Here is a 13,104-nt window from a genome sequence, read left to right as displayed (position 1 = left end):
CAGCTTCCCCCACAACAATCATGCTGTCAGAAATGTCCCCAATAATGTATGATCCATAGTATTAGCACTGCAGAGCATCATCATGTCTTTCTTCAATTAAAGAGGATTCCACAGCAATCCACACGAACCAGCCTAGTGTTTTAGATAAAAAGCCAGAAAGAGATATGTTTGGTATCTTCATGTTTGATACACAGCTGTTAGAGTCAGAAGCCCACAAAGATGCCTTCACTTTGCCAGCCCCATTCTCTCTTCCTACTGTGCAAGATGTAGGCAGAAAGCAAGCTGCACTGCACCTCTCTGATCAGCTTGTGATCCAGACCCACCTTGATCAAATGACAAATATCTTGCCAGGCTGAAAACGAAGTCTAGGCTAATCATTACACATTCCTACAGTCTGGTTAACTGATTAACTACCAAGTACAAGTCAAAAAATAATTATTAGTTATTAATAAAATTATTTTAACAACAAATTTGAAGAAGTGACAGATACTGAGTTAAACAACACCTTTAATCTTCTTCCAGCCTTCTTAGCAAAAAAGATCACAATTTCTGTTAGGGGCAAGGATTCCCTTTTTATTGTTTACAGTCAATAGATCAAATTAAGTGATGATCAACATATCACTCAGGGCACCTTCAATTATAATCAGTTGGCATCTCTCCAGCTATTCTCTGAAGAGCGCTTACAGTGCAAGCCCCCAGCTGCCTCTTCTGCTCTTGGTCAGCTTCTGTATACAAAACATGTCCAAACACCACTTTTGAAAGAAGTTTGAAGAATCACAAGAAACAAGTCATATGACTCCCAGGAAACCTTCAAAAACTGCTGTTACACCCAGGAATAATCACAGCTGAAGCCGAATTTAGTAAAGCTCTGGCACAGCTTCTGGCACAGTACCAAACTGGCACAGCTTCATTGTGTGCTATTAGATTAAAGCTATTTGAATTTACAATAAAAAACCACACATTTATGTTCCTGTGCACAGTATGACAAGTATAATCTATTTAAAACTTGAACATACGATCTACTGATTCTGTATTTCTAAATGTTTGGTTATAAGTTGTATTTTCTGATTATACAACTTGAGGTTATTAGAGTTCAGTATACTTTCAATTCTGTATTTTACACCAACAAGAGATGCAAGAAAGTGAGAGCTTTAAGATGAAAAAATGCAGAGTTGAATGTTTGTGTATGCCAATTAGTACTTGAAAAAAACATTTTTAAAAAGAAGAAAACAACCATTCAGCTTTAGGTACTGTAACTATACATACAGCTTAACTCAAAGACACATTTCTCACCTTCTTCCAATTATTAGTTTATTGCTGCTACTTAGGATGTGAATGCTATAGCAATAGCTTCCCAAGCAAACACATCATAAATGCACTCAGGAGCAAAGGTAAGTCTGTCAGTAAGACACATAATAGGTACTTAAGTACACCCTCCTAGCAATGTAGGAAACTGGCTGTATCAGAGATGCCTCAATTCATTCTCTTACACTGGGGATGAAACCAGTCACTATCAATAGCATACACACATCTTCTGAAGGGGATTGGACAAAAAACAATAAAAAAAAAAACCAAAAGAAACAAACGATGCAGTATGAAAAAGCTCCAGTGGCATTTTCTGACATACTTATTTCCATAGATCTGCATGGACTCCAAACTGTGAGGATCACAGCCATACAGAAAAAGGCCAACTCTTTGATGTTGTGCTAGAACATCTGCTGGGCCACTGCCATGATGAGCAACTCCCTCCAAGAAAGGGCTTCCCAACCCGACGTCTGCTGACAGCCTTTCTGTTGTGTTAAAAAGAAACAGCACAACACACCAACCAGGCAACACTGAAAAGCTTACCCTGACACTGCCCTTCTAGCTAGACTTCCTCAAAGAATATCTGCAATTCAGAAAAAAACAAAATCAAGAAGAAAGTTTCAAAATACCAGACATACTCTTAAAATTATCCTATCTAGCAGAAATTGCTTCATGGAATTTTCCTTGTATTGTGACCAAATTTAAAGTTCTACCACGGCAAGTGTCTATGCAAACCCAAGCAGCCACACAAGACTACAAACTGAAACACTGAAGCAGGTCAGATAGTGACAGGTCATCTTTACTAGAACTTAAATGGTGGTCTATACAACCACTTAAAATTAAAAAAAAAAAAAAAAAAAAAAAAAAAAAAAGTGCACCACTTTATGACCTTTTAGATCTCCATGCTCAATAGGTAAGCTTCAAAAGGGCTTAACTCCACAGCACTGATATAGCAAACAACATTCCTGGGACCTTAAGAGGAACGCAGTCTAGTTACCAAGGCCACAGCTCAGCTTTATGAATTGCTCTGTAATGCTACTGTAATGTCCTTTGAGTAGATGCAGAAGGCTCACCTATGTTGGCAAAGCAAAGTGTAAAAACAATCAAGGAAGTCACAAGTAGGAGAGCTGAAAACCACTAGGACTGCTTTCCTTGGAACAATTAATACTAAAGATTGAACTCCTAAAGAGTGAGAAGGTAAAATGTGGTTTTGCTGTTGTTCAGAAGGAACCTACCACACTTATGCTCAGGAATTCAAACTACATTCATTTAAAATTGATAGGATTTAAGAAAGAAAACTTCCTCTTTCAGCAACTATCATTCTCCCACATCATCAACTTACTTGAGTTCAGTGCTCCATTGTTTAAGTGAGAAATTGATGGCACTTGGTTGGACTGGCGCAGGCTGAGAAGCTGCTTGCTCCCCTACTAGGTCTGTAGGAGAAGTCTCCACAGCTAGGATATTTCTAGCTCTCTCTGCTGAAGCATTTTGGCTGAGGATACTCAAATCTATTAAAAAAGACAAAGAAAAAAAATGGAAAAAAAAAAAAAGGAAAACTTTCAGTAAGTAGAAGAACAGCAGAAGTAATACATTACTGAATGATGAGCATAGAATCAGTAGGGGTGGGGAAGAAGAAACCCAAAACCACATCACACATCTGCAATGTTTCCTCAAACAGTCAAAATCAATGTAATCTATCACAAGCATAATAAGGCATATAAGATGAAATGAATGTAACCTCACTCAAACAGGTAACTAACTTATTTGCTATCTTATCTGCTGGAGGCATTCAAGGCCAGGTTAGATGAGGTCCTGGGCAACTTAGTCTAGTTCCTGATCTAGTGGGTGCAAACCAGCCACGGCATGGGATTCAAACTGGATGATATTCAAGGTGACTTCCAACCCAAGTCATTCTCTAAGCCCAGCTCCTTTTCTTAAAAGCCACGTAACACAGCTAACACTGAGAGAACGTAACTAGTCTTCAGTTGTCTTTAAAAAAAATTAAGCAGTCAGACACCTACCACTAGTTTATCATAAACAACAGGTTCTGCTCTGTAATCTGAGCTGGTGAAAAACAAAAGTACATTTGAAAATTATCAACTAAGCTCACCAATCACAGCACAGAAAGTCAGTTGAAACAGGAGTAGAGAAAAGTGATGCTGAAGGAATACGTCAGTAAAAGTGACCCAGGATTTAAGGATGGAGTTCAACAGCTTAAGTGGGTAAGAAAGCTGGAGAAAGTTCACCTGCTTTCTATACTGTCAAAAACACACACAGAGCAAGGCAAAAGGGAAAAAAAAAAAAAAAAAAAAAAGTTAGTTCCATTATTTAAGCCATAATAGGAAGGGATGCAGCAAGAATCATCTTCCCAAAAAACTCCTGCCTGTGAGGACATGCAGAGCAGTGCCAAGAGGGAAAAAAAAAAACAACAACCACCAAACAAAAAGCCCCACATACATCATGTAGCAACTGGGTTTTCTTTTTAAATCAGTGACTGATATTACCCATGCCCATACCTCCTACAATGAACAATGAGGGATGATCATACACCTATTTGTGAATGTCTTAACAGGTATTTTAAGAATAACAACAGTTGAAAGATGAAAACTCAAGTCACAGCTCATCTTAACACTTTGATACCTGTGCTTTGGATGTTTACTTAAGATACAAAAGGACTAACTAATACTATTGCTACAGGCTATTCTGCTAAGAAAGACTACAGACTAGATAATAAATCCAGTACTAGATAACAAAAAAATAGACAAAACTATAGTAAGCAATTTTATTTTTGGACTTCCCATTCAAAATGTTAGTAATAGAATCTATACTGAAGCACAAGCAAAAGAAACCAACTTGTATGCTCCAGTATGAAGTACTGGATTCAATGACTGAAGTCACTGAATGCACAATAAGGGTTTTTGTTGTTGTTGCTGTTTTGTTTTTTTTTAAACAAGACACGTAGATTCATCATCAGCTTGAAATCAGGGCCCTAAAGAGATCCCAAACTTTACAGGAAACCTTTGCAGTACCTGTTTAAAAACCAAAAAGGAATCATTCAGAGTTTTCCCACTCTTCCCAAAGGAATCCTGACACTTCCAGAGCTCCACTGATGTTAAAGTCATCACTGAGATCTGTCCTCAAAAATGAGATGCTACAGATGCAGTCAGAAACTACATATAATGCAGCTTAACTGCCAGGTGTCCCTAAGAGGGATATGTCTTCTCAGCCCATGCACCCCTAGACATTTCTTGCAGTGGATTTAATAAATTGGAAAAACCACAAAAAAAAAACCTAACCAACAAACACACACCACCCATCACAGTCCTATAACACACTGCTTAGCTTGCTGATTCAGCAAAGCCCAACCAACAGTTTGGAAGAAAGAAAGACATTAGGTCAGTGATCCAAAGTGATGGGTCTTTTTCACTTGCTTTTGCTGGACCCCAAGCACAGCACGAATGAGGGCACAGTATCTACACAAGCTGTAGAGACATGAGATGTGTTTCACACCACGTGAATGCTGAGGAAAGTAGCAGAAGGAACAGATTTGGTCTCAAATCATACTAATGTTTCTGATCCAATGGTTTGCTCCCAGAAGAGGGCACTCCTGTCTCTGCTACTTTGACTTCCATCTTCAGCTGCTAAACCTTGCTCCCTCCCCCCCCCCAGCTCTGCAAGTCACCTGACTGTATAGTAAACATATTCCATTCAGTAATCCAGCTGGAAACAGAACAGAACAAAACCCAGCCTTCCCTCTTGGCTAAGCTTCAACCTGAATCAACTCAGCACAACATCAAACACCACAAACAATGCAAGAAAGTGCCTAGCAGAGCGAGAGGCTTTTGGTAGAACCAGAAAGGCTTAAAAGAACAAAACCGTGTCACCATTTCTGGCAGCAGCAGCAATAGTTATATTTTTGCAGCATGTGGTTTAACAAGCTGCTAATCAAACGGGCTGCCACCAGAAAGGTGACCTCCAACCATCCCACTCCACACTCCCACCAACTCCCCCATGCTAACTCCAGCTCTCGTTTGTCCCTGCAGTAAAATACTTCAGGAAGCTACGCTAGGCAAAAGCTAAGCTGGAGAAAAAGCTGTTCTCTGCTGGGCAGCCCTTCAAGCAGTGGGCAGCTATTAGATCAGCACAGCTGAACGAAAGGCTGAGCTCCTCAGGCCAGCTGTGCTTGAGCAAGCAGTCACAAGCAACTGCTCTCGAATGAAAGCAGTAAACTGGGTTAGAGGACAACACAGCCACATGGGATCTGACATGGGAGAGCACAGAAGGGAGGGGACAAAGACATCTTAACATTCTTTTGACAATATGAGCAAACTGAAATCAATAAAATATAACATTTGCTGATGAAGTATGTCCGACCTCAAATCAGAATCCAAACCCCAAAGGAGCTTTACTAATACACTTAACTTGGCAAAGAACGGGATTTCTTAATGTGGTCTTATTTATTAGTAACAGAGATAAACAAGCAAGCAACAACCATTTTTTGTAACGATACAGAAATCAAACAATTCAGAAATGTCTCAGCAATGAAGACAAAACATGAATAATTCATACTACATTTTGTGTGTTTTGCACTACTGTAAAATCTGTTTTTAAAGAAACCAAGGGGTTTCAGAAGAGATAAAATCACACATCAAATTGCATTTATGCCAAGTAACTTCAGCAGGTGCAAAACTCAACTAGTTACTTAAGAACAAGATATAACAAAGGACTACCCCTCCATCTTTCCTCTACACTGTGTTTATTGCCTATTAAGAGATACCAAACAGAAGCACACAACATTTTCACTCAGATTTTCCACCTACCAGGACTGTCTTTGGCAACAAGACCTTTGGAAAAGTCACTGGGTGTAGGAGAAGTCCGACTGTCCCTTTTGGCTGCATCAAGGTTGTTACAATATTCCCACCTCTTCTGCTGAAGTTCCTGAAGCCAGTAGGTCATATCCTGACGGGTTGCAGCCTACAGCACAGAGAAACAGAGCACTAATGAGATCAGTTCATCTCTGGTAGAGGAATTTGCTAATTCCAAGCGCAATACAGAAAGCAACAACCCAGATCTCTTTGCTGGTCTGCAGATTACGATTACCCCAATCAAGGATCATTTAAAGGAAATAATCACTAATGGACTCGCTGTGCATGTACCCTGACTTCCATGCCAAACCCACCTTCCCTTTTCTTCCAGTTTTAGACTCAAACATTAGAGAACACAGCAGTATATTTCACACACAAAGCACTGTTCAGACACAACTACAATTCCACGTCACACAAACAGCCCCATGCACAGAAAAATTCCTGTTTTCCTTACTTCATTTTCTTTGCTACCAGCAGAAACCAACAACATAAGAAGGTGCTGTGATGCCATCTACTTCCATAACTAAATCTACTCATGGTCTTAGCTGATGGTACCATGAGTTAATCATCTTCTATATGGAGGGAGTATTAATAATACACACAAACATTTAATCTACAAGCCTACATTCATTATAATGACATAAGTCAAACATCTTTAAGCTTCAGTCCGAATCACAGCTGCAGAATTCATTTCAAAAAAATGTCAAATCATGGCCTACAGATATCAGTAAGAGACTAAACGATGGCAAACAGCATTGCAGGTGCTCCCTCAAGAGTTATTTTTGTTACAAAATAATACACTCAACAGCCAATCTAGAACAAATACTTGAGGCTGGTAACAGGGTATGTCGAGGAATACAAAGTTAACACTGTGAAACACTGTGAACACCTGGGCCCTGAGGCCTGTAAGGGACATGGTATAGTGGGGAATAAACACTGGTGGGAGGTGGATGGTTGGACTGGATGATCTTAGGGGTCTTCTCCAACCTTGGTGATCCTATGGCCCTAAGCACACACAGTGCTTAGCTTTCAGCTAGTCTTTCTCCTAATTGTTCCCCAAGTGCCTGGTGGCATTATTAATAAAAAAAAAACCACTATCTGTACAAATGACTCTGTTTGTTCTTCAGACAAACTTAATTTCTAGAAGCTTCCTATTTTGTTCATCACAACTGAAGGGGATGCCTACATAGGGCAGAGCTGCAAAAGCATGAAGATGCCATTTCCTTTGCACAGAAATACACTCAGTATAGCACAAAGCACACAAATGGCACAGACTCATCTTCATTGCTGATTTAAGAACACTTTTGGCCTAGTCAAATGGAAGATCCATTTACCATCGTATCTCAACTCAGAGCAGCTAATTTCAAGACAGAACATTAGCAATACAGCAAACAAGAAGCGATGCTCCCCCAGGGCACTCTCTGCCTCAGCAATCTGCAATATTTGTTTTTAGTAATCATGGAGACAGGTTTTTATTTTATAATTTGGCCTTCTGTATCCACACAAACTTTAAGGTCCACACATCCCACGGCAAATGGCTCCAAAGCACCATTCAAGCAAACTGGTCAGAAAACCAAGATAGTCATTCCCGGAGCTGATGCTGCAGACCCTCTCAGCAGATCAAATGCATGACACAACACAAAACATGGGAATCTGAGCAAATAAGCATAAATAATGCAAACCAAGCAGTGAAATAAACCAAACAGTGGCACACGAGGACACCGCAGGTTCACCTTCCTCAGCTGGTATGACATAGGTGTAAGCAACCTGCTCCAAAATGGAACTCTTGTCTATTTAGTCTTGCCTGCTCACAGGCACCTAGGGGAAAAATATTTGCCTTAAAGAAGAGAGGGGAAGAGACTAGTTTAAATGTGTCTGCGAGGTTTGTCAGAAAGTGTCAGAGAATTCGTACACTGCAAAGCCAACCCACACAGCCATCACAGGCACCTCTGGAACAACCAGCACAGTAGGACCTACACAGCCTACATACCCTGTCAGTCTCTGCAAGGCATACGTGCTTCCCTTCCACCTCCAGCACCAAAGGATTTCCTCTGGAGGTTTGCCCAGCAGCAAGTGTCCATTTGCAGTACATTTGAGAACCTATACTTCCTTTAGAAGTGCACACAGGCCTTGTCCAGTTACGTATTACCATGCTCGAGCTCGAGAAAACCACTGTGTCTTCAAAGAGCTTCCACTAACACAGGATGTAATATGTAGGTGGTTCTCTCTGCTACCACAACATCGCTAATGAGGCAATACAACATACACCTACAATTAACTTCTGCTCATGACTAGTTCAACTTAATGAGTCCCGCTAACATCCTGCACCGTTAACCTCTTGCTAATGCTGTTTAGCAAAAACAAATTTGTTTTATTGGAGCTGCTGCTTGCTGTTGTTTTCCAATTCCCATTTACACCTGTTCTCTGCTAGGCAGCAAATACATACCCTCAGCTTTTAAGTGATGGCACTGACACATAGGGGTCAGCAGGTACAGTCCTGCAGTGTAAAACAGGACCACAGTGCACCCTGAGTCTCATCCTCCCTATTTTAAGTCATTTTCCCTAGGATTCCTTCCTCCTCCAAGTACACAGCCTTCCTTTTCTTTTTTATGGAGATTTCCACTTCTTTTGAACACTTTTGGCTGAGTTTATGCAGGTATCTTAATTATTTACTTTACAAGTTCAAGAATTATGGCTTCCCTGAGTATTCGGCTGCTGGTCACCATCAGAGACAGAATGTGGAACCAAGAGCTGCACAGATCAGCCATGGCAAAGAACCTTCAGTTGTACTCAACTACTGAATGGCTCTTCAACAAGACAGAGACATAGCAGGCCAGTGAATTTTAAGGGACGTATTTTAAGGGAGGCAGGAAGAAAACCACCATAAATGGAATATTGGGAAGGATCTGTATCTGCAAGATGACACCCATTAGTTTTGACAGAGAGACATTCTCACAACAGAACAGATCCCAAAATAATGTAAAGAGCATTCATGTCTTAGAGATGTACAAAGCCTCAGACTTACAATGTTGTCACTTGAACTGGAATTGTCATCTGAACTGGGGCCTGACAAGGAACTGCCATTGCCAACTCACAGGTAGCAGCAGAAGATAAGGTAACTAAAGAGAGATACTGGTTTTCAACAGAAATGATGGAAAATGGTTATCATTTACTTAAAACCATCCCTTCCACATTGTATGAAGGATGCTGTAGGACCTGCCTTCTTCCAATGCACACATAACATGAACAAAAAATTATCTGGAGGAATCTACTGCACAGTACCATCCCCTACCCAGACCACTGCCAATATTACAGACTTGGAGGAAGAGCCTGAAGGAATGTCAATAAGCAGATGTTCCATTTTGAGAAAACATTTGCCACAATCCTTTTCTGAATGTAGAAATGTTGAAAGAAAAATCACCACCAAAAATGAGCATTTCTTAGGACTTACTAACTCTGCTGTGTGCAAACAGCAGGTGTTGAGCCAGATAAGCTCTCTGGAAGGCAGCCCAATTTTAGCTAAAGCACTGAAACCACTAACGAGCGAAGTCACAAGTCTGACCAGCTCTGGAAACAAACCACCTCTGTGACTGAGCTACTTCTAAGCTAGGACCTAATGAGGTTAGCTCCTAAACCAACGCTACTGTAGCTCTTAACATCACAAAAGGTGCATGAGCACTCTGTTATTAATCACTGCCACATCCTTAAATGTTACAACAAACCGGAGTAAAAGCACACTCTATGTTCAATGACTTTGGTTTCCGATACTTTCAAGGACTTGGGCTCAAAAATGCAGTGCCTGGAATATTGCCTACTTGGCCACTAACTCTCCAAACGGTTGCTGGTTTCTCTCTTTAATTAGTATGTCATTGCCTCCAACTCACCCTTCTCCACACAGAAGTTAACCACGTGAGCAGACACAGAGCATCACCACAGGTCAGTGTTTCATTGCCTCAGGAGCAAGTGAACAGTGCCATAAAGCCACAACAGACACTACTTTAAAAATGAACTTAGGAACAACTCGCTTCAATTGCTGTGAAGGCTGCAGTACAAGATTTTTATTTATTTATTTATTTATTTTGTTGGACTGCTATCGAACTGAGGAACAAACCACAAGTATATCACACTGTCCTCAGTTCCCACTAAATTACAAAGCCTGAGCAATCCAGATGACGAAATCATTACATTAACAAAAAAAATGAGGCATTATGAAGAAATAATGCATTCCTGAACAGCACCATCACTGCAATCTGGAATTCCAGTTGCTTATTTCTTACTGCTCTTCTCAGCTGAGAAGACTGAATGAGAAAGACCAGATCATGAGATCTGGAAATTCTGAACAAGCAGCAAATTGAGGAAAATAAAGCATGTGAGTTAGAGGATGAAGGCAACATTTCATTTGATTTTCTTCCTCGTGCTCTGTGCGCAATGTTTTCTTCATAAATGAAACCACATTTCTTTTTCAACAGGGACTGGGTCAGACAGTGGTTTGGTTTTCCTACCCTGAACTCATTCCTATTTCTACCTAATTTAGCTACGATGTATTTTTATAGGTCCTCAAGATCTACCATGTTGGGTAGAAGAAAATTAATTCCAGCCCCAAAAGCCTTAACCCCTGGTGAACCATACAACTGCCGAAGGCCAGTTGGTTCCTAACATCTCTCATGTTTTTCACTTACTCCCTATTTATTATGTAAGTGCTTATGATATGATACCATTTTAAAAGGCAATCACTTGGCTACTTTAAGGCAAGTGTTGAAACAATATAAGGGGTAGAAGATGCAAAATTACTTCTGCATGTTGTAGAACCAACCTTGGCTTTTCTCAGTCTCCACAAGGAAACACAGAGAGCTCCAACTCACATCAGTTCTTTCCCAAAGAGTACAGCAAGAAACAATCAAGGAAAGGAAGGGCAGAGTAACGTCACAGACTAAAAGGTACCAAGAGAAACACTAAAAAGGAAACCTCCTGTTGCTTACACTTGTGCATGGCAGCTGAGGCCAATGTGAGCCCTGTGCCTGGGGCTGCTGCTGCAGCACCGTTTGATACACGAATTGCTCATGGCACTGTGTGCTTTCTTGGAGGTTTCCACAGCAAAATAAATAATAGAAATCACTCAGTAGTAGCTAAAGAACAAACCAACCCCTACGTTAACTCTGCCATTTTAACTTCTACAAGACGAATGCTCAGAGTGCTATGGTAGGTTCACAGAAAGTGACAAGAACTTTGGTTATGGCTATAGGGGAAAAAAAAAAAGTTGTTTTTACAAGTGATCACAAGCAGAACTGCTGACTGCATCACTCTGCTTTAACCAGATATGCTCACGATGATTACTACATTAGTTTTCCAGCTGAATAACTTATTTACTCTTTAGCAAAGTACATCAATGATTCCTAATTTTGATAAATGCTTACATTTTGGGAAAAGAAAAAAAAGCACACGATCACATTGTGCAGTATTAGCATTTGTGATCACCGTTCAGATCTCTGCTGTTTCTCCACTCTGTGTGTCTGAGCAACAAGAAGAGGCATCAGCCAGCCCGCTGTTTAGTCTGCAGCCTGCGGGATGCACGCGATAACGGCTCGGCTATCTGGAAACGATCCTCCTTCCTCCTCCTTCCTCCCAAAGCAGAGATGAAGGCTATTGCCACGCACCAGCTGCTCAAAACAAGCGGTGGGCTCCAGCCCACGGCCAGCCTGCGCTCACCGGGCTCGCTCCCCAACCCAGGCAGCAGAGCAGGGCAGGGCAGGGCCCTTCCGTGCAGCCCAGCACTTGGAAAAAGGCTCGGTAAAGAAAAGATGACACAAACGCTCGGGGCCGCCCGGCACCGCGCATCGCCAACTATCGCTTTCGCTCCCGGAAACCAGCGCGGGAAGCCCCGTCTGGAGAAGGGAGGCGCGGCTCCGAGCCGTAGCGCCGGGAGCCCCGGCCCCTCCGAGCGCCGCGCCGCCCGCTCGGGGTCGCCCGGCCCGGCCTACCTTCAGCACGGCCACGGCGCCGCCGGGCCCGCGCACTTCGAAGGCGGCCGCCTCGTCACCCGCGGCGGCGGCAGCGGCCTCAGGCTGGTGGTAGCCGAAGCAGGCGGAGGCGATGTCGATGTGCCCGAGGGGCAGCGCCTCCTGCGGCCCCTTGAAGTAGTAGAGGTAGCAGCGGCGCGGGTCGAAGACGAACCAGCGGCTGCGGAAGCCGCGCAGCGGGCCCTTCCCAGACAGCTTCTGCAGGTAGCCGCACAGCTTTGGGGCTCCGGGCCCGGCCCGCTCTCCCGCCGGGCCCTCGTCCCCCTCCGAGCCCGCCGCCGGCATCGCCTCTCCCCGCCGCCGCCGCGCAGGGAGCGGCCGGGCCGCGCCGCCTGACGGGACTCGTAGTGCTCGCAGTGCCCGCCCCGACCGCCGCTGCGGGCGGAGCGGAAGGGCCGGGGCCGCCCGAGCTGCGCTGCGCTGCCGCCTGGCCGGGGCTGCGGAGCGGCTCTGAGCGGGGCTCGGCCCTGGAACGGGAAATCAGTGCTAACCCTGCCGCCGCGCCCCGCCACCGCTTTGGCCGCTGCCTGCCTCTTAATGTATCGCGACCGGGCTCGGTGGTTGTGTGACCGCATTAAAAAGTATTTGCCGCAGCGCGGTCTAGCCCACAGTCAGCTCCAACCCTTCTCTGGCTTTGCGTGGGGAGAGATCTCACACGTCGGGCTCTCCGGCTCCCGCACTTATCTCTGCCCCAGCCGCTCACCTGGGGCTACAGCTGTAGTGGAAGCAGTGCTGTTGTCCTGCAGCCCAAACCTCTGTGCAACGCTCCATCACAGCCGGGGAACCATCACCCCTCTGCCCATTGACAGGCCTGTTGAATTCCATCTCAGCTGCTATTATTTATGGAAAAAAAAAAGAAAAGAAAAAAAAAAACAACTGCAGAATACACAGGGAACAGTAGGGAAAAAGCTGCAGCT

At 43.3% G+C, this 13,104-nt stretch overlaps 1 protein-coding gene across 2 annotated transcripts in view; it reads right to left on the bottom strand.

Moving 5' to 3' along the window:
* Positions 1-12,673, bottom strand: part of TBC1D2B (TBC1 domain family member 2B) — a 30,179-nt gene extending 17,506 nt beyond the window's left edge. Inside the window, exons 1-4 of one of the 2 annotated variants that reach the window (XM_085234009.1) lie at positions 12,149-12,673; positions 6,126-6,279; positions 2,648-2,813; positions 685-762 (exon numbers count right to left, since the gene is read on the bottom strand). In XM_085234009.1, the coding sequence (XP_085090135.1) occupies positions 685-762; positions 2,648-2,813; positions 6,126-6,279; positions 12,149-12,472 (722 nt within the window). In that variant the 5' untranslated portion in view covers positions 12,473-12,673. The remainder of the gene's footprint in view (positions 1-684; positions 763-2,647; positions 2,814-6,125; positions 6,280-12,148) is intronic. The other variant, XM_085234008.1, reaches the window with a different exon arrangement.
* Between the last annotated feature and the right edge of the window lie 431 nt (positions 12,674-13,104).

The sequence above is a fragment of the Meleagris gallopavo genome, chromosome 12, assembly GCF_905368555.1.
Source record: "Meleagris gallopavo chromosome 12, MGAL_WU_HG_1.1, whole genome shotgun sequence".
Classification (NCBI taxonomy): domain Eukaryota; kingdom Metazoa; phylum Chordata; class Aves; order Galliformes; family Phasianidae; genus Meleagris; species Meleagris gallopavo.
Note: the sequence above shows the minus strand (reverse complement) of the source record. Positions and strands in the feature narration are given on the sequence as shown.